The 21,662-nt window shown below is 41.0% G+C and overlaps 1 protein-coding gene across 1 annotated transcript in view; it reads right to left on the minus strand.

Moving 5' to 3' along the window:
* ST6GALNAC2 (ST6 N-acetylgalactosaminide alpha-2,6-sialyltransferase 2) overlaps positions 1 to 20,658 on the minus strand; it is a 103,135-nt gene extending 82,477 nt beyond the window's left edge. The window contains exon 1 of the mRNA XM_089682660.1: positions 20,422 to 20,658. Within this exon, the coding sequence (XP_089538786.1) occupies positions 20,422 to 20,525 (104 nt within the window). The 5' untranslated portion in view covers positions 20,526 to 20,658. The remainder of the gene's footprint in view (positions 1 to 20,421) is intronic.
* Between the last annotated feature and the right edge of the window lie 1,004 nt (positions 20,659 to 21,662).

Here is a 21,662-nt window from a genome sequence, read left to right on the forward strand (position 1 = left end):
TGCTGAAATCTGAAATCATGCTCCTTTGTAAGCTGTATATTCTTGTAAGACCATGTGAATGAGTACTAAATGAGTTCAGAATTTTTTCACAATAAACTGTACCTGTAAGCTCACTTTGAATACCCAGTCATGTGCACAGACATTCACGATTAAAGAATTTAAGTCTAAATTAAGTTTAACCCTTTCGCTGCCAAGTCCATACATTGTATGGACCTGACAGCGCTGAGGTTTTACATACACTCCCGGTGGCTGCAGCAACCAGGATTGTGCGTACATCTGACAAGCAGACTCCTGCCTGTCAGATGGAAACATTCTGGAGGCTGCGCTGCTGCCCGATTGTTTTCACACACCCCTGGTATTGTGCAGCCCCCTTCCCCCACGCGCCCCCAGCAGGTATCCCGTGCTCCGCTTGCCCATCTGTGGGCTTGGGACAGTGGGTGCCACCGTGTAGAGGAAGGGAGCAGAGTGCACACACATCCACTTTCCTCCCTTCCTTGTTGCTGACGCAAAAGCACTGTGTAAAATGTCACTTCCAGGTCCCCATGTCAGTGTCCCTGGCCAATAGATCAGCAGATCATACTGCATTAGATTCAGTGGAGCACAAGGGAGACATCCAGAGTCTCATTAAAGAGAACCTGTAACCAAAAACAATCATGACATAGGGGACCTTTTTGTGCCCTATATGATGAAAAATAAAGTAAAAACAAAGTAAAAAGAGTAAAAACAAAAATGTTTTATTGTAAAAATTAATGTTACAGTCAAGAACACAAAATCCCTCCCAAAATTTTTTGAGACCCCCCCCCCACCTCCACATATGAACATAAATGAACACGTCAGGGCATCTACTCATGAAAACGTTGATTGTGATACACACATATAGCTATGCACCCTGGAATGAGCGATATTTCTAGCACCAGATCTCCTCCGTAACACCAAACTGATGACCTATATGGGGCTTTTAAAGTGCTGCCTATGTAAAATATAGGGTACAAAAGTTTGTCGCCAATTCACCGGCGCAGCAAATTTAAGGTTTGACATGTTGGGTATCTGTTTACTTGGTACAACCTCATATTTTATATTTTACCAAAAAAATTTTTTTCTTGTGTTTGTGTGCCCTAAAATTAACATTTGTGTATTTGTAACTGAAATTTTGCATTTCCTACACCTTTGCAGTAATATTGTGTGACATAAAAAGTTACAACTACTACTATTTTATTCTCTAGGGTGTCTGTTTTCAGAAAATATATAATGGTTTGGAAGTTTAGGCAATCTTTAGGCCTAAAATAATTTTTTAAAGATGCGTGCAAAAAATGCAAAAACAGCACTGGCAGCAAAGAAGCTAAATCTTGCATAGAGTTTTCAACTACCTTATTAAATTAGCCTCAATATCTTTAGAAAGTGGGGGGAATTCCCTTCTTGGACAGTTATGATTGGAAAATAAATCCCTAATGGAAAATTTACCCCCACCTCTTGTTCTGGTGACAGCTATAAGATTTTCAATTTCTCTTCATCTTTACTGGTGGCAGTGGTCACAGGACACATTGTGAGAGTTAATATCCCCAGTAGGGACACAGTAATAAAAACTTAGCAGAGCTTCTAATCCTTCTTCAATCTAATACAAAAAAAATTTGGTTTTACATATTAAAATCGGCTGTATTTAACCACTTGCCCTCCAGAGGATTTACCCCCTTCCTGACCAGGCCATTTTTTTGCGATACAGTGCTGTGTTACTTTAATTGACAATTGTGTGGTCATGCAATGCTGTACATAAATGAGATTTATGTCATTTTTTTCCCACAAATAGAGCTTTCTTTTGGTGGTATTTGATCACCTCTGCGTTTTTTATTTTTTGCACTATAAACAAAAAAGACCAACAATTTCGAAAACAAAAAACCCCAATATTTTTTACTTTTTGCTATAAAACATATCCAATAAAAAAAAAAAATCAAATTTCTTCATAAATTTAGGCCAAAATGTATTCTGCTACATGTCTTTGCTAAAAAAAATCCCAATACATGTAAATGAATTGTTTTACGTGAAAGTTATAGCGTCTGCAAATTGCGGTATATATACTGGAATTTTAATTTTTATTATACTAGTAATGGTGGAGATCAGCGACTTATAGTGGGACTGCGGCGGGCATTCTGACACTGGGGGGAACTGACTAACTGCCAATGACATCCCCAGTGACACTAATACAGTGATCAGTGCTAATAAAAACACTGACACTGGGCAGGAAGGGGTTAACATCTGGGGCGATCAAAGGGTTAACTGTGCACTGTGTGTGTTGTACTGCATGCGTTTTACTGTGTGCTGTGTGTGTTGTACTGTGTGCTGCTTGTGTTGTACTGTGTGCGTTTTACTGTGTGCTTTGTGTGTTATACTGTGTGCTGCGTGTGTTTTACTGTGTACTGTGTGTGTTGTACTGTGTGCGTTTTATTGTGTGTTGTGTTTTACTAGGGAGACATGCTGTTTTGTATCTCTCTGCTGTGCAGAGTGCTGGACGAGAATCTCTGGCTGGGACCCGGTCATTGACATCTCTGCCAATAGCGGCATGGGTAGGGCGGCACATGCGCGCAGGTCCCCTACCTGGAAATGCAAGTCATATATATGTGTGTAATTTTGCGTAGTCCTGGCTCCCTGCAGCAGTACTTATGCTATAGGGCAGAGGGCAACTGGTTAAACTATCATTTTATTTGACAGAAATCCAGACCCAATGTAGTATATAGATAAAAACTGGAAGCTTCAATATCTAACTAGGTAACACCTTTATCTGCTATCCAGCCAATATGCAAATCTCCTACCCAGTACCCTCATAAGCATCTGAGCTTACCTTATCTACAACCCTATACAATTGTTTACATCTTTTCTGTACATCCAACCTCCAATAAAGTGTGTAAGCAGCCTTGGCTCCTATTGACCATGAGCAATTTAGGAAAATTTAACGCAATTTTTTTTCACATGCAAACATGTTCTTTCTATGTGTATGTTTTTGTTTTGGCCAGCAAAGAGCAGTGTCATCTGTGACACCATATGTGGTTGTCATCCTTGTATCTGCTCCTGATTTTTATTTGCAATGTTGTGGTGTCTACTAATATGGGACCTCCTGAGCCATGTCTAATATGCCTATGTCTATTTCTTCCTGCCTCTGCCTCTTGCAATGATTCTTGAATTGGACATAATTGGGGCTGTAGAGGTCTCTGTGGGTCCTTGCAAGGCAGATGAAAGCCTGTGCATCCAGGATTCATCCACTCCTGAATCCTCTATTTAGTTCACAGGCTAGAGGTTGCTAGCAGGAAAATATTGGTTGTTAGGTGCTAAAAATGTGCCAAAAAAAATGTTGTGCATTTTTACGAACTCCAAATGAAGTCTATGTTGCCAAAAATGTGAGATTCTGACTGAAAAAAAAACATCACTTACTTTTCCCCACGCTCAAGTGGGAAAGGGCACCATTCGAAATAATAAGAAACACGCAAAAAATTGCTCAGGTGTGAATGGGGTCTTAGATGCAGATCAATGACATTTTAGGTGCCATTCTGCCAGCAACTCAGTGCCAGGGGCATCTGTTTATTTACAGCACAAACACGGCGATGATAAAGCAGTACTATGAAAGCTTGATTCTGTAATAGTATTTATTCATTGTACATAATCAAATCAAGATAGCCTAAACATACAGTGAGGAACAGAAGTATTTGAACACCCTGCGATTTTGCAAGTTCTCCCACTTAGAAATCATGGAGGGGTCTGAAATTCACATTGTAGGTGCATTCCCACTCTGAGAGACAGAATTTAAAAAAAAATTCAGGAAATCACATTGTATGATTTTAAAGAATGTATTTGTCTTGCACTGCTGAACATAAGTATTGGAACACCTGAGAAAATCAGTGTTAATATTTGGTACAGAAGCCTTTGTTTGCAATTACAGAGGTCAAATGTTTCCTGTAGTTCTTGACCAGGTTTGCACACACTGCAACAGGGATTTTGGCCCACTCCTCCACACAGATCTGTCAGGTTTCGGGGCTGTCGCTGAGCAACACAGAGTTTCAGCTCCCTCCAAAGATGTTCTTTTGGATTTAGGTCTGGAGACTGGCTAGGCCACTCCAGAACCTTGATATGCTTCTTACAGAGCCACTCCTTGGTTATCCTGGCTGTGTGCTTCGGGTCGTTGTCATGTTGGAAGACCCAGCCACGACCCATCTTCAAAGCTCTGACTGAGGGAAGGAGGTTGTTGCTCAAAATCTCACAATAAATGGCCCCATTCATCCTCTCCTTAATACAGTGCAGTCGTCCTGTCCCCTTCACAGAAAAGCACCCCCAAAGCATAATGTTACCACCCCCTTGCTTCACAGTAGGGATGATGTTCTTGGGATGCAACTCATCCTTTTTCCTCCAAACACGAGTGAAATTTAGACCAAAAAGTTCTACTTTGGTCTCATCTGACCACATGACTTTCTCCCATGCCTCCTCTGGATCATCCAGATGGTCACTGGCAAACTTCGGATGGGCCTGGGCATGTGATGACTTGACCAGGGGAACCTTCCGTGCAATGCATGATTTGAAACCATGACGGCGTAGTGTTCTACTGACAGTGACCTTTGAAACTCTGGTCCCAGCTCTCTTCATGTCATTGACCAGCTCCTCCCTTGTAGTTCTGGGCTGATTCCTCACCTTTCTTATCATCAGTGATACCCCATGAGGTGAGATTTTGCATGGAGCCCCAGTCTGAAGGAGACTGACAGCCGTCTTTAGCCTCTTCCATTTTCTAACAATTGCTTCAACAGTTGATTTATTTTCACCAAGCTGTTTGGCAATTGCTCCGTAGCCCTTTCCAGCCTTGTGGAGGTCCACAATTTTGTCTCTGGTGTCTTTTGACAGCTCTTTGGTCTTGCCCATGGTAGTAGTTGGCGTCCGACTGACTGTGGGGTGGACAGGTGTCTTTAAAGAGCTCAGACAGGTGCTACTAAGTTAGATTAATGAGTGGAGTAGAGGTGGACTTTTTAAAGGCACAGTAACAGGTCTTTGAGAGCCAGAATTCTTGCTGTTTCTTAGGTGTTCAAATACTTATGTTCAGCAATGCAAGACAAATACATTCTTTAAAAATCATACAATGTGATTGCCTGAATCTTTTAAAAAAAATTCTGTCTCTCAGAGTGGGAATGCACCTACGATGTGAATTTCAGACCCCTCCATGATTTCTAAGTGGGAGAACTTGCAAAATCGCAGGGTGTTCAAATACTTCTGTTCCTCACTGTATATAGTAAATGCACAGTGTAACCAATACTAGATCTCTGGGAGGATTTGACGGTGCAAAACGCCAGCAGTTGCACTGGTGATATTGTTCATCCTCAATGTGGTCTGAGATCTGCCTTCTTTACAATGAATTGCTGCTGTAGATGCATTGCTCATGAATACTAAGCTGTGAAATTAGAATCCAGGTAGTAGAGAGGCTGAAGTGTCAATATTAGTAGTAGCTTTGAGACAAGGGTGAAGAAAACATCACCTTGGTTATTGTTGCTGGGTAATGATGATCAAAATCTGTCCTGGGGTTTTGTTACGATAGCTGCAGGAGGCTTTACAAGAGCAAAGCAGATCGGAAGGGATTACAAGGACTGATTGACTGAACTATATACATACAATGCTTTCCATGCCCCACATATTCATCCTAGGGGGGATTCAATTGAGTTGTGGCTTGTTTCTGCAGGTAGAAATGAAATTACAGACTGGAGGGAATGATTGGGACAATGTGAGATCAGCGTAGGGTGCCTATAGACATTAAAGTGATATTAATGTTATTTTTTACCTTAAAGGGGATTATATTTACCTGTTCTGTGCAACGATATTGCACAGAGTCTTCACCTATCTCCTTTTTTGGCAGTCCCCCACAGGGACTGTCCTCTCCTTCTTCCTCCGAGTGCTCCCAAAGCAAGACAGCTGCTAGGGGAGGATCTGTCTGCAAGTGCTCCTGAGCTGTGCTGTGTGCGTCCTCAGACACACACAGCGCCAGCAAGACAGGCCCACTGCTCCCTCCTCACCGATGTCTGACAGCAGCAGCAGACTTCGGCTCCCTTTGCTCTCAGAGTCTCATGCAAACCGAGGAAGAGAGAGGAGTGGTGCTACAGCTGGGACAGTGCAGGATTGGTGAGAGGTAAGTATTTATGGAATAAAGCAGAGCAGTTAAGCAGGGTATACACATACATCTTTTTTTTTTTCATTCAACCAGCGGGTTGAGGGAAAAAAAAAAAATGACAGATAGCTGCATTAACACAAGCGATCTCTCCCACTGTGCTATTGTATTCTGACAGCCAAAAAGTTTCAGCTAGGCATAGTTTGTGTCACATCATCCTTTCCATTGTGAATAAACTCTTTACACACTGTGCAGTGTTCCAAAGTGTATCAATACTTTGCACGAACTAACATTTGACATGCTAAGGTTCACATGCAACAATAGTCAACAGGCTGAAAATGACTGAGCCAATGTTATCATATCTTTGATATACCTTGAACACAAATGTGCTACTGATTAGCAAATCCTACTAGTATTGTACTGTAGCTATTCAATATACGGTACTGCTATATAATTACTGTGTAACCATGTACCATGCCTAATAGAGCTGAAACATAATCTTGCTGCTATGCTGTACTGGAATACACTTGTCTGATGGAGCCGTAGATGTAACAAAGACATTAATCTGCTAAAAACTGTCCTACATTGATCAGCAGGGGACGAGCCATTGCTGGGACAAGAGGTCCATTCTATATGACCCTCAGGAAAATCAGTTCTGGAAAAAAACAAAAATGTATAACTTAAAAAACCTGAACATGAAGGGGGGGGGGGGGGGAGTCGGGAGGTATTATTACTAGTCATCAGTTTGTCACACTCTAGTAAGGATATCTGTATCATACAAGTTTTAACCAATAAGATGGTAGATCAAAAAAACTGCTGGATGTTGATCATTTCCCAAAAGCGTAGAAAGATAGTGATGTATTCTTTTGAGAAAACAGAGCAACTGGGCACTCAAACAGATGTCCCTAGAACAGGGGTTAGCAACTGTGGCCCTCCAGCTGTTGTAGAACTACAAGTCCCAAGAGGCATTGCAAAACTCAGTTACAAGCATGACTCCCAAAGGCAGAGGCATGATGGGACTTGTAGTTCACCAACAGCTGGAGGGCCACAGTTGCCCACCCCTGCCCTAGAATACTATTGCTTAACACCACAGGGAAGGAAGCTCACAGATACCAGATGAAAACTAAATGGAAAAGTACTACAAAGATCAGCAAGGAGCGCCGTTCCAAGTGCAGGAGTATCATAAACAGAGCCCAAGAGATTAATGACATATGCAACAATTATTAGGACCAAGCAACTTGATCATAATTAAAAACTTCCAGAGAGGAGGCTGCTTACAGACATGGATGTTCTGAACCTGACAGTGCCGGACAGCATCCACCGATGGATGACCCTAATCCCGTGGCCAACGGGAGGTAGATAGAAAAAAACGAAGTGTCACCACTGCCAGAAATCACTGTAAATCCCTGTGGGTTCCAACAGCCTCCGTGAGATGCCGGTCAATGAGATCTGTTGACCAGAACTAACGCACACACGGTTCCTGGAAATGACGTCTTAACGTCTGACAACATGTGCAAAAAACACACATAAAACTTGAGCGTTTCAATACATTTCTATGGGAAAACATACCAAAAATGCACCAATCTGTCCAGATTGAGCTACAAAAGTAATTCCAAAACTTTTCTGAGCTTCAGGTGTTTTGGAGTGGAGAACCACTACCATAGGAATGCACTGATTTTTTTTTTTTTCTCCCTGAGCATCTTAGAGCTTAAAGCGTCGCACTACAAAACACTCAGATGTTAATGGGGCCTATTTGTTTTTAGCATGAGCAGAGGAACTATTTTAAGAACCCAAACCAGTGAAATAAATGGCCATTTTTGTTCAGAAAAATACATTTTGGTCACTCTGAAACACTTGCTTTTGTTTGCCATCCATGTAGAGACTGCTGAAAGTCTCCATTCAAAAACAGTAAGAAAAGAGAAGTGATCACTTTTATTGCTGTCTGTGTTTCTGCTGGAGAAATCAGTGTCTTTGTTGGAGAAATTTGTGTCTCTATGACTGTGTGTCCCAATGACCAGTAAAGAAACTGCTGAGAAACCCAATTAAGGGGAAATCTTTCAATGGGTCCGTATGTCCATAAGGTCCAGTGTACTCCTTACAGCTAAGCATCATAGAGAGTTTGTGTGAAATGACAACTGGCACCATCAGTATAACAGTTCAAAAATACTAAGTATCACCAACACACCACATGTAGTAAAACAATAAACCGGATATTTATTTGCCACCAAACAGAAAAGTTTTGCACCTGAAACATTTTTGGTGGCAGACAAACGTCCTATTTATTGTGTTTCTACAAGTGGTTTGCTGGTGATACTTTGCATCTGCCAATGGACACCTGTTCTGATCACAGCTGTTTGGGAGGGGCTTTTACTCATGTTTGCTTTGTCTCTTTCACAGCAAGGGAAGGGAAATCTTCCTGATAGACACCAAATAAAAAGTTAGACACTCTAACACGTATAAAATTCAGAATACTAACCACAGCTTACAAAGCCATCCACAACACTGCCCCTAGCTACACTGCCAACCTCATCCGCAGATTCCGCCAAAATAGCCCATTCTGCTCCTCCCAAGATATCTTCCTCTCTAGCTCCCTCATCACCTCCTCCCACACTCGCCTCAAGGACTTCTCCAGAGCCTCCCCGTCCTCTGGAACTCCCTACCACAGTATGTCCGGTCAGCCCCCACCCTGTCTGTTTTTAGCGATCTTTGAAAACTCACGTATTCAAGGAAGCCTACCCCACCTCCACCTAAGAACTCCACTTGAATCACCTCCGCCAGATCATCCCCTGCAGCTATCACCTTTTGTATCACCTCCCCCTTCCTTTAGATTGTAAGCTCCAGGAGCAGGGCCCTCCTATTCCTTCTGTACTGAAATGTATTGTAATTGTACTGTCTCCCTTATATCGTAAAGTGCTGCGCAAACTGTTGGCGCTATATAAATCCTGTATAATAATAATAATAACAACACAACCTTATTACTCCAGAAGAATCCTTGGAATCATTTTCAGGGGAATTAATTCATCAGGAGGTCAATGGACAAATGCCACTTACGCTGGTGGTGGGTGGGAAGAATGCCCTCTTACATTGGTGGTCAGTGGGAAGAATGCCCTCTTACATTGGTGGTGAGTGGGAAGAATGCCCTCTTACATTGGTGGTGGGTGGGAAGAATGCCCTCTTACATTGGTGGTCAGTGGGAAGAATGCCCTCTTACATTGGTGGTCAGTGGGAAGAATGTTCCTTACAGGGGCATTCAAAATGCCACCCTTACAGACAGCTAAAAATATCCTTGGTGTCATGCAGCCATCTCTGCCAAGTGGCACTGGCCCTGAACTAGGCAGGTACCATGGAAGGTGAATTCTCATTGAGAATGTCTTCCCACTGAGAATGTCTTTTCTAACCTTTATTCCCTTTATCCAAAACTGAAAATGTAAAACTAATAAATTCTGATAGCTTGCAGAATCATCCAACAAGAGCTGCTCATCCATGATCATCAGAAAACATGAAAAACGTGTTTTAGTGGACAGCACTTTGCCTTGCAGCACAAGGGCCTTCAGTTCCAGTTCTGATCAGGACTAACTGCATTTCTCCCTGTGTCTGCATGGTAATACTCTTTCTTTCCACACTCAAACATGCTGATATAACCTACAGCACGGGTGTCAAATTGGTGGCCCTCCAGCTGTGCCAAAGTCCCATGAGGCATTGCAAGATTGACAGTTACAAGCATGACACCCAAAGGAAGAGGCATGATGGGACTTGTAGCTTTGCAACAGCTGGAGGGCCACCAGTTTGACCCCCCCCCGACCTACAGTATCTAAAATGACCCTAGTAAGAAGCTTTACTGAGTGCCCCTGAGATTGCTGCCTTATCATCTGCCCCAAACAGCAGATAAAGTACTTTGAGTCCCAGAGAAAAAAAATGCTATAGAAAAAAAAAATAGTGATGATCTTTAGCAGAGGATGTAATCTGTACACACAACAAGCATACTCATAGTCCATTAGCCAACAAGAAATGTGTTTTCCTTTTTTGAATTGTACTTAAATTATGTTTGAGAACCACCATGAAATGGAGAATCCCATGTCTCCTTTCCACAGCAAGCTTGCTTTTGAAGGTGTGGGAGAGTGTTACCAGTAGAATGCATTGAGGAACGTCATGTACGGCGGCCGATCTGACAGAGGCCAACTCCTGTCGAAGGGGCATGACCGAAAATACTGACTAGTATGTTCTGGCGAGGCCGGTAGTGCCATCCCCCTATCAGAACACAATAGCTCAGCGAGGGAGATCGCTGTCCTAACATCGGATTGTTAGTACAGCGGCTCCTCCTGAGCTCGGCAGTTTTTATTCGTTCAGCCCGCTGGGATGAATGAAAACAAAAAACCTGCTAGTGTGTACCAGGCTTTATTTGGACAAGGTAAAGCTGTTCAACTTTGTCAATTCTTACAATACTCTCTCAACAAATGGGAAAAGCAAGACAATGAAGCAATTAAGGGAACGGCAAGGAAGTGGAACTGTGGTAAAGTGATAAGTAAAACAAAAAGTGGAAATGTGATAAAGAAATACATAAGGAAGTGGAAATGTGATGAAGAGATAAGTAAAAAAGTGCAAATGTAATAAAGAGATAGGTAAGGAAGTGGGATTTTGATAAAGAGATAGCTAAAGAAGTGAGATTGTGATAGACAGATAAGTAAAGAAGCAGAATTGTGGTAGAGAGATAAGAAAAAAAGAGGAATTGTGATCAAGAGATAAGTAAGGAAGTTGAATTTTGATAAGGAGATAGGTAAAGAAGTGGAAATGTGATAAAGAGATAGGTAAAGAAGTGGAATTGTGATAAAAATTGTGATAAGGAGATAAGTAAAGAAGTAGAATTGTGATCAGGAGATAAGTAAAGAAGTGGAATTGTGATAAGGAGATAAGTAAAGAAGTGGAATTGTGATAAAGAGAAAAGTAAAGAAGTAGAATTGTGATAAGGAGATAAGTAAAGAAGTAGAATTGTGATCAGGAGATAAGTAAAGAAGTGGAATTGTGATAAGGAGAAAAGTAAAGAAGTGGAATTGTGATAAAGAGAAAAGTAAAGAAGTAGAATTGTGATAAGGAGATAAGTAAAGAAGTAGAATTGTGATCAGGAGATAAGTAAAGAAGTGGAATTGTGATAAGGAGATAAGTAAAGGAGTAGAATTGTGATAAGGAGAAAAGTAAAGAAGTGGAATTGTGATAAGGAGATAGGTAAAAAGTAGAATTGTGATAAGGAGATAGGTAAAAAGTAGAATTGTGATAAGGAGATAAGTAAAGAAGGGGAATTGTGATAAAGAGATAGGTAAAGAAGTAGAATTGTGATAAGGAGATAAGTAAAGAAGTAGAATTGTGATCAGGAGATAAGTAAAGAAGTGGAATTGTGATAAGGAGATAAGTAAAGGAGTAGAATTGTGATAAGGAGAAAAGTAAAGAAGTGGAATTGTGATAAGGAGATAGGTAAAAAGTAGAATTGTGATAAGGAGATAGGTAAAAAGTAGAATTGTGATAAGGAGATAAGTAAAGAAGGGGAATTGTGATAAAGAGATAGGTAAAGAAGTAGAATTGTGATAAGGAGATAAGTAAAGAAGGGGAATTGTGATAAAGAGATAGGTAAAGAAGTGGAATTGTGATAAGGCGATAGGTAAAGAAGTGGAATTGTGATAAAGAGATAGGTAAAGAAGTGGAATTGTGATAAGGAGATAAGTAAAGAAGTAGAATTGTGATAAGGAGATAGGTAAAGAAGTAGAATAGTGATAAAGAGATAGGTAAAGAAGGGGAATTGTGATAAAGAGATAGGTAAAGAAGTGGAATTGTGATAAGGAGATAGGTAAAGAAGTGGAATTGTGATAAAGAGATAGGTAAAGAAGTAGAATTGTGATAAGGAGATATGTAAAGAAGGGGAATTGTGATAAAGAGATAGGTAAAGAAGTGGAATTGTGATAAGGAGAAAGGTAAAGAAGTGGAATTGTGATAAGGAGATAGGTAAAGAAGTGGAATTGTGATAAGGAGATAGGTAAGGAAGTGGCATTGTGATAAGGAGATAGGTAAAGAAGTAGAATTGTGATAAGGAGATAGGTAAGGAAGTGGCATTGTGATAAGGAGATAAGTAAAGAAGTAGAATTGTGATAAGGAGATAAGTAAAGAAGTAGAATTGTGATAAGGAGAAAAGTAAAGAAGTAGAATTGTGATAAGGAGATAAGTAAAGAAGGGGAATTGTGATAAAGAGATAGGTAAAGAAGTGGAATTGTGATAAGGAGATAGGTAAAGAAGTGGAATTGTGATAAAGAGATAGGTAAAGAAGTGGAATTGTGATAAGGAGATAGGTAAAGAAGTAGAATTGTGATAAGGAGATAGGTAAAGAAGTAGAATAGTGATAAAGAGATAGGTAAAGAAGGGGAATTGTGATAAAGAGATAGGTAAAGAAGTGGAATTGTGATAAAGAGATAGGTAAAGAAGTGGAATTGTGATAAAGAGATAGGTAAAGAAGTGGAATTGTGATAAGGAGAAAGGTAAAGAAGTGGAATTGTGATAAGGAGATAGGTAAAGAAGTGGAATTGTGATAAGGAGATAGGTAAGGAAGTGGCATTGTGATAAGGAGATAGGTAAAGAAGTGGCATTGTGATAAGGAGATAAGTAAAGAAGTAGAATTGTGATAAGGAGATAAGTAAAGAAGTAGAATTGTGATAAAGAGAAAAGTAAAGAAGTAGAATTGTGATAAAGAGATAGATAAATAAGTGGAATTGTGATAAGGAGAAAAGTAAAGAAGTAGAATTGTGATAAAGAGATAGGTAAAGAAGTAGAATAGTGATAAAGAGATAGGTAAAGAAGTGGAATTATGATAAAGAGATAGGTAAAGAAGTGGAATTGTGATAAAGAAATAGGTAAAGAAGTGGAATTGTGATAAAGAGATAGGTAAAGAAGTGGAATTGTGATAAGGAGATAGGTAAGGAAGTGGCATTGTGATAAGGAGATAGGTAAGGAAGTGACATTGTGATAAGGAGATAGGTAAGGAAGTGACATTGTGATAAGGAGATAGGTAAGGAAGTGACATTGTGATAAGGTGATACCTGAGGAAGGAATTGCAATAAAGGGATAGATAAGGATGTGAAATTGTGATAAGAGAAGAGATGAGCTGCAGCAGTGTTAGCATAGACACACGTACTGGGTAACATGCTGCCTCTGCATCACCTGGCTGCCTCCTGTACTGTGCAGGACAGGACAATCAATGTGATAGCTCACTCCTGCGGATTACACAGGGAGATTGTGGCTGTGTTCTGTTTTTTCGAGGATTCTGCAAAACTGAAAGAATGGTGCTTACTATACTGTATATTCACTGTATATTGACAGTGGCTTAGTGGTTAGCACTTCTGCCCTGCAATGCTGCAGACCCCAGTACAGTTCTTAAGTTAGGACTACCTGCATGGAGTTTCCATGTTCTCTTTGCATGTAGTTTCCTCCTACACTCTAAAGATATGCTGGTAGGTTAATTGGCTCTAATACCGTTTATGTAAGAATGCATGTATTTTACACTGTAAGCACCATGAGAGCAGGCACTGGTGTAAACTATCAGTGCTATATAAATAGAAGAAAGCTACTATTCTAGCTTTCATTCATTAATTCCTGTTCTGTGTGAAAAAAAATTAAACAACATTTGTTTATTTATTTGTTGGGAACCCTCCTTCAGGCTCCTTGCACACTAGCATTTTTGTTTAAACTCAAAAAATGATGGAAAAAAAAAACGCTGGTAATAGCGATTTTAGTACTGTTTTAATAGCGTTTCTGTATTGTTCTGAAGAATTTAGTAGCATTTAACGTTTTATTTGTGTTTTTACAGTACATGTAGAGGAAAAACAATTAAAAAGCTAGAAAAAAGCTTTAGGAGCAGTTTAGTAGCGTTTATTGTTTTTTTCTGCCTAAAAAACGCTCCAAAAAACTTTACAAAAACATTTTTTCTCTGCTCCTAGACGCTGAAGCTCACAAAATGATAACAGTCTAAAGTAGTGTGCATGGACGCATGGCCACATATGGACACTATTTAGCTTCTGGGAGCAGAAAAGAGAATGCTAATCAAAGCTTCTAGGAGCTTAAAAAAACTCTAGTGTGCATGGAGCCTCAGTCTCTTGTTCACTTAGCATTTTCATTTGTATGTAAACTTTTTAATTTGCGTTCTTACATGACAATAGTTTTAGGAAGTTTAAATGTGATAAGCGGATAGGTAAAGCTGGGTACACACAGATCCAAAGTCAGCTGGTTCAGCAGGGATGGTCCAAGTTGTGATCTGTGTGTAGCCCTCCCGGTTCGACAGAAGCCGATTGTTGGATTGGCTTCTGCTGAACAGTCCTGCTGGAAAACCTCCTTCAATCAGCGGTTTGCAGCCAATTGGCTGCAGCTGTAATCAGTATATCTGACAGCGGAGGAGTCCTCCTGTCAGAATACAATAGCACATCAGGAGAGATTCCTGCATTACCTTTATGTGGATGCCAGAAACTGTTTTTTTTCTCAGCCTGCTGGTTGAATGGAAAGAAAACAAACCATGTGTACCCAGGTTTAGGATAAGGAAGTATAATCTTGTTAATGGGATACACAGAAAAAACTGAGACACAGATACAGAATTAGATAAACAAATGGAATTATGGTAAAGAGATATACGATATAACAGCAGAATCATGAAAAATTGATACATAATACTAAAATTGTGATAGAGTGCTATTTATAGGCAGCACTGTGGCTAAGTGGTTAGCACTTCTGCCTAGCAGCACTAGGGTTGTTGGTTTGAATCCCAATCACAGCACTAGCTGCCTGGAGTTTGCATGTTCTCCCTCTGCCTGTGTGGGTGTCTTTCCCCACTTCAAAAACATGCTGGTAGGTTAAGTGGCTCCTGTCTAAACTGGTCCTAATGTGAGTCAGGGACCTTGAAATGTAAGCTGCTTAAGGGCAGGGGCTGATGTGAATGTATAGTATATATGTTAAGCATTGCAGAAAATTTATGGCATATGTCTGCAGTGATACGTATCAGTAAAATTATATATGATAGCAAAAATGTGATATATAAACATAGAGTGGTGATATATACAGTATATAATAGTTGAATTGTAATAAAGTGATGTATATTACTGAAAATGTGATATAAATTTGTAGAATTATAATAAAGTTATATATTATAGAAGAATTATGATAAAGAGATATACTGTATAATAGTGGAATTGTAATAAAATGATATATATATAATAACGTAATTGTAACAAAGTGATATATATATATATAATAACGTAATTGTAATAAAGTGAGATATATATATATATATATATATATATAAAATAACGTAATTGTAAAAAAGTGATATATATATATAATAACGTAATTGTAACAAAGTGATATATATATATATAATAACGTAATTGTAAAAAAGTGATATATATATATAATAACGTAATTGTAATAAAGTGATATATATATATATGACGTAATTGTAATAAAGTGATATATATATATATATAAAATAACGTAATTGTAAAAAAGTGATATATATATATAATAACGTAATTGTAATAAAGTGATATATATATATAATAACGTAATTGTAATAAAGTGATATATATATATAATAACGTAATTGTAATAAAGTGATATATATATATAATAACGTAATTGTAATAAAGTGGTATATATATATATATATAACGTAATTGTAATAAAGTGATATAAATATATAATAACGTAATTGCAATAAAGTGATATACAATACTAAAATAGTGATAAAGGAACACATAACAGAAAAACAATAGTAGGTGGTCACACCTCAAATTATGAATGCCAACATCCCTGAATCTTTAAATATACTTTTCTATGTTTACATGGGACTTTTCAGTCATTCTGCTTATACGCACATATAAATCTGTTAAATGTCATTTATTAGCCCTATTCACACTGATGCGGCTTTGAAGCTGTGCTACTCAGCGCAACTTCAAAGCCGACCATTCAGTGCAATTTCACTGCAGCTTGCTGACATTCTGTGCAACTTCATTTAACAGATATCAAAGCAAGTTACAATGAAGTCGCACAGAAATAGTACAGGATTTTCATTCAAAGTCACTGAGACTTGAGTTCACCGATTTGAACAATTCCATTGCCACAAATGGGGTGTGGCTTGGCATGTGATTTTGAACTGTCAGGTCTCATGACAAATCTCACTGGTGTGAACCAGGGCTAAATCTGTAAGTATACATTTTTATGCTTAGATGGGACTTTTCAGGCATTCTGCTTATACACACATATACAGTACATCTTAAAATGTAATTTATTAGAAACATGTTAAAATAACATTGATCAGAATAAAAACAATATGTCTGGCCATGGTAATGATCAGAGCATGTTGGAACCAAACTCTCTTCACTCCCTGATATATATCAGTAGAATTATAATAAAGTTATATATAATAGAGGAATTTTAAGGAGACACAGTATATACTGTAACAGTAGTATCATGATAAAGTGATATACATATAAAATAGCAGAATGGTGACAAAGTGATATACATAATAAGTGTGTGTGTGTTCATGATAAAGTTATACATAAATAGTAGAATGGTGATAAAGTGATACATTATAAAGGAATTATGATGAAGACATATATATTAGCAGAATCAAAATACTATATGATAGTAGAATGGTGATAAAAGTTGATACATAATAATTAGTTGAATTGTAACAAAGTGATATATAATAAAGAAAACACGTGAACGTGATATATATATATATAATAGTAGAATCATGATAAAGTGATGTATAATAGTTGAATGGGGATAAAAGTGATATATAAAAGTTGAAGTGTAAGAAAGTGATAGATAGGGACAGACGCACACACGCATGCACACACGCACGCACACTTTTTGTTTTTCAGGAACACAGGGGAATGCAGCTCCAGTACCTTCAGTGCCTTACATATGTAGTGGCAAGGGGTGCTAGGGTGTGCTGGAGGGTCTACTGTTGATGGCTGCGGGGGTCTCCATTGTCACTGGGTGGGATTTTTGTTGTGGGGGAGTCTTTTGTTGCTGGGGAGGTCTACATTGATATTAGGGGATCTATTGTTGCTGGCTGCAGGGGATCTATTTTACCTCTTTTCTTGTTATCATTACCACGTCATACAAATTACTTTGCACCTCAAATGATACTTGGTTCTGTATTCTGCAAATGGAGCACTGTACTGGGATGTGGGTAGGGGTGGAACCAAGGAACGGTGCTGAGAGGTGGCTAAAGCATGGAACCATGGTACTGTGCTCGGAGGTGGGTAAGGGGTGGAACAAGGGACGGTGCTCGGAGGTGGGTAAGGGGTGGAACAAGGGATGGTGCTCAGAGGTGGGTAAGGGGTGGAACAAGGGATGGTGCTCAGAGGTGGGTAAAGCATGGAACCATGGTACTGTGCTCAGAGGTGGGTAAGGGGTGGAACAAGGGACGGTGCTCGCAGGTGGGTAAGGGGTGGAACAAGGGACGGTGCTCGGAGGTGGGTAAGGGGTGGAACAAGGGACGGTGCTCAGAGGTGGGTAAGGGGTGGAACCAAGGGACGGTGCTGAGAGGTGGCTAAAGCATGGAACCATGGTACTGTGCTCAGAGGTGGGTAAGGGGTGGAACAAGGGACGGTGCTCGGAGGTGGGTAAGGGGTGGAACAAGGGACGGTGCTGAGAGGTGGGTAAGGGGTGGAACAAGGGACGGTGCTCAGAGGTGGGTAAGGGGTGGAACAAGGGACGGTGCTCGGAGGTGGGTAAGGGGTGGAACAAGGGACGGTGCTCAGAGGTGGGTAAAGCATGGAACCATGGTACTGTGCTCGGAGGTGGGTAAGGGGTGGAACAAGGGACGGTGCTCGGAGGTGGGTAAGGGGTGGAACAAGGGACGGTGCTCAGAGGTGGGTAAGGGGTGGAACAAGGGACGGTGCTCAGAGGTGGGTAAAGCATGGAACCATGGTACTGTGCTCGGAGGTGGGTAAGGGGTGGAACAAGGGACGGTGCTCGGAGGTGGGTAAGGGGTGGAACAAGGGACGGTGCTCGGAGGTGGGTAAGGGGTGGAACAAGGGACGGTGCTCGGAGGTGGGTAAGGGGTGGAACAAGGGACGGTGCTCAGAGGTGGGTAAGGGGTGGAACAAGGGACGGTGCTCAGAGGTGGGTAAAGCATGGAACCATGGTACTGTGCTCGGAGGTGGGTAAGGGGTGGAACAAGGGACGGTGCTCAGAGGTGGGTAAGGGGTGGAACAAGGGACGGTGCTCAGAGGTTGGTGAGGGGTGGAACCAAGGACAGTGCTCCGAGGTGGGTAGGGGGAAAAGACAAGGGGTGACTCAGAAAGGGGGAGTACCTGCACCTATTCTCTGAGAAAAAAAGCTATATATATATATATATATATGAATGGGGATAAAAGTATTATATAAAAGTTGAAGTGTAAGAAACTGCTAAAAGTGATATATATACAAGGAGATGATGAAGTGACAATAATATAGAGTATAATAATATATAGAGTATAATAATATATGGAGTATATAGAGTATAGTAATATATAGAGTACAGTAATACACGGCGTATATATTGTACAGTAATACACCGAGTACAATAATACACGGAGTATATAGAGTACAGTAATACACGGAATATATAGAGAACAGTAATACACAAAGTATATAGAGTACAATAGTACACAGAGTATATAGAATACAGTAATACAGGAGTATATAGAGAACAGTAATACACGGAGTACATAGAGTACAGTAAGGCTACGTTCATACTAGCGTTGTGTGCAGGCGGCAGAGAGGCGTTTGGGAAGCGTTTTTACCGCTTCCCAAACGCCTCTGCCAATTCTGCACATTACAGCACATGGTGCTGTTCTAACGGGAGCGTTTGCATCGCGTCGTGTTGCGTCGCGGCAAAACGGACGCCTCTGGTCGAGTCAGGAGGCTTTGAAGCCTCCCATTCTCCTCTATGGTGCTGCTCCGCAAACGCCCGGCCGGCGTTTGCGGTGCGGTTGCGACGCGGTTGCGGGGCGTTTGCGGAGCGGTAACACCACTCAAACTGTATTATAGGCGTTTGTGGGGCGTTATTAACGCTCGCCAAACGCCTAGCAACCGCCACTAAACCGTGCATGCGGCGTTTGCCGAGCGTTTGCCGAGCGTTAAAAAACACTCCGCAAACGCCGGACCAACGCTTGCCAAACGCTATAGGGGCGTTTGGCAAGCATTGGTAAAACAGCCAAGTGTGAACGAGCCCTAATACACAAAGTACATAGAGTACAATAGTACACGGAGTACATAAAGTACAATAATACACAGAGTATATAGAGTACAGCAAGACACGGAGCACAGTAATACACGGAGTATATACAGTAATACACGGAATATATAGAGTACAATAGTACACGGAGTAGATAGAGCACAGTAATACACGGAGTAGATAGAGTACAGTAATACACGGAATATATAGAGTACAATAGTACACGGAGTAGATAGAGAACAGTAATACATGGACTATACAGAGTACACTAATACACGGAGTGTGTAGAGTACAGTAATAAACGGGGTATGTAGAGTATAGTAATAAACGGGGTATGTAGAGTACAGTAATACACGGAGTATATAGAGTACAGTAATACACGGAGTACATGGAGTACAGTAGTACACGGAGTATGTAGAGTACAGTAATACACGGAGTACATGGAGTACAGTAATACGCGGAGTATATAGAGTACAGTAATACACGGAGTATGTAGAGTACAGTAATACACGGAGTACATGGAGTACAGTAATACACGGAGTATGTAGAGTACAGTAATACACGGAGTATGTAGAGTACAGTAGTACACGGAGTAAAGTCCATCCATGCTAGGAGTGTACAGAGTTTGGCGATGCACTGATGATGAAGTACGGTTCGTGTACACGGCAGTTCAGTACATGATCGGAGTTGTAAGGAGTAGTACAGTTCCCCATCACCCCCCCGGGTAGGAGTTGTACGGAGTAGTACAGTTCCCCATCACCCCCCCGGGTAGGAGTTGTACGGAGTTGTACAGTTCCCCATCACCCCCCCCCCGGTAGGAGTTGTACGGAGTAGTACAGTTCCCCATCACCCCCCGGGTAGGAGTTGTACGGAGTAGTACAGTTCCCCATCACCCCCCCGGGTAGGAGTTGTACGGAGTAGTACAGTTCCCCATCACCCCCCCGGGTAGGAGTTGTACGGAGTAGTACAGTTCCCCATCACCCCTTGGTAGGAGTTGTACGGAGTGCGGTCGGTCCCCCCTGTCCCTCCCCCCATCTCTTACCTCTCGGAGGTCACCAGCGATGTGTAGTACTGTCCATAGAAGAGAGCGGACATGGCCAGCGCAGTGAGCAGGCACAGGACTCGGATCCAGCGGGAGCTCCGCATTGCTGTGAGTGGTCCGGAGAGCCGGTCGGTACAGTAGACGAAGTGCGGAGAGCGGCGTATGTGCCGATAGAAGAGCAGAGCCCGCCCCTCCACCTCAGGGACAGTCCTCTCCTCACCGGGGCTCGGCTCTACTACAACACATTACATACACATGGTAATGAGAGGCTTCCACTCCACCAATGGGGGTCCGCCCGGCCCCGCCCCCTCCACACACAAGTTATGAGGAGAAGTGATGGAAGTGGACCAAACCTCTGTTCAGAGACACTTCACCCTCTGCAAGGTCCCCTCTCCTTCCCTCCCTCTCACACAGTAAAAAACGGTTTAATTATTTATTAACCATTTTAACCTCTTCCATATCGGGCACTTTTACCCCTTTCTGCCCAGGCCAATTTTCAGGTTTCAGCGCTCTCACACTCTGAATGACAATTGCGCGGTCATACAACATTGTACCCAAACTAAAATGTTATCATTTTCTTCACACAACTAGAGCTTTCTTTTGGTGTTATTTAATCACCACTGGGGTTATTTTTTGCTAAATTAACAAAAAAAGACCGAAAATTTTGAAAAAACCCACATTTTTCTTTGTTTCTGTTATAAAAGTTTTCAAATAAATAATTGTTCTTCATAAATTTAGGCCGAGATGTATTCTACTACATTTCTTTGGTGAAAATAACCCAAATCTGTATTATTTAGTCTGTAGGAAAGTTATAGAGTTTACAAACTATGGGATATATCTGAACATTGATAAATCCTGAAGTTCTGATGGCCAATCTAATTTCTTGAGGCCCAAAAATGTCAGAACAGTACAGAGATCCCCCAAATGACCCCTGTGACGATCACGGCGTCAGACCCCAGCCCTTCTCACCAACTCGTGACCGAAGGACTAGCCAAATTAAAACCGAGCTGTCACTTGCGTAACAATGCCACGCTCAGCTGCACCCTGCACAAAGATTTTCCAGCTCACTGGACCACAATCGATGCACCAGCAGCCTGGCAGCGATTGTTACTGGGTCAGGTTAATTACGCAATTAACCCTTCACACTGCCACCACCACCTTTTTGTACAAAGAAGGAGGAAACTCGGCAATATTAGCAATAACACTATGATGTTTGAATAATCGTCTGTATACCACTGTCA

The sequence above is a fragment of the Staurois parvus genome, unplaced genomic scaffold, assembly GCF_062004578.1.
Source record: "Staurois parvus isolate SC_StPar_1 unplaced genomic scaffold, SC_StPar_1.0 ptg000293l, whole genome shotgun sequence".
NCBI lineage: Eukaryota > Metazoa > Chordata > Amphibia > Anura > Ranidae > Staurois > Staurois parvus.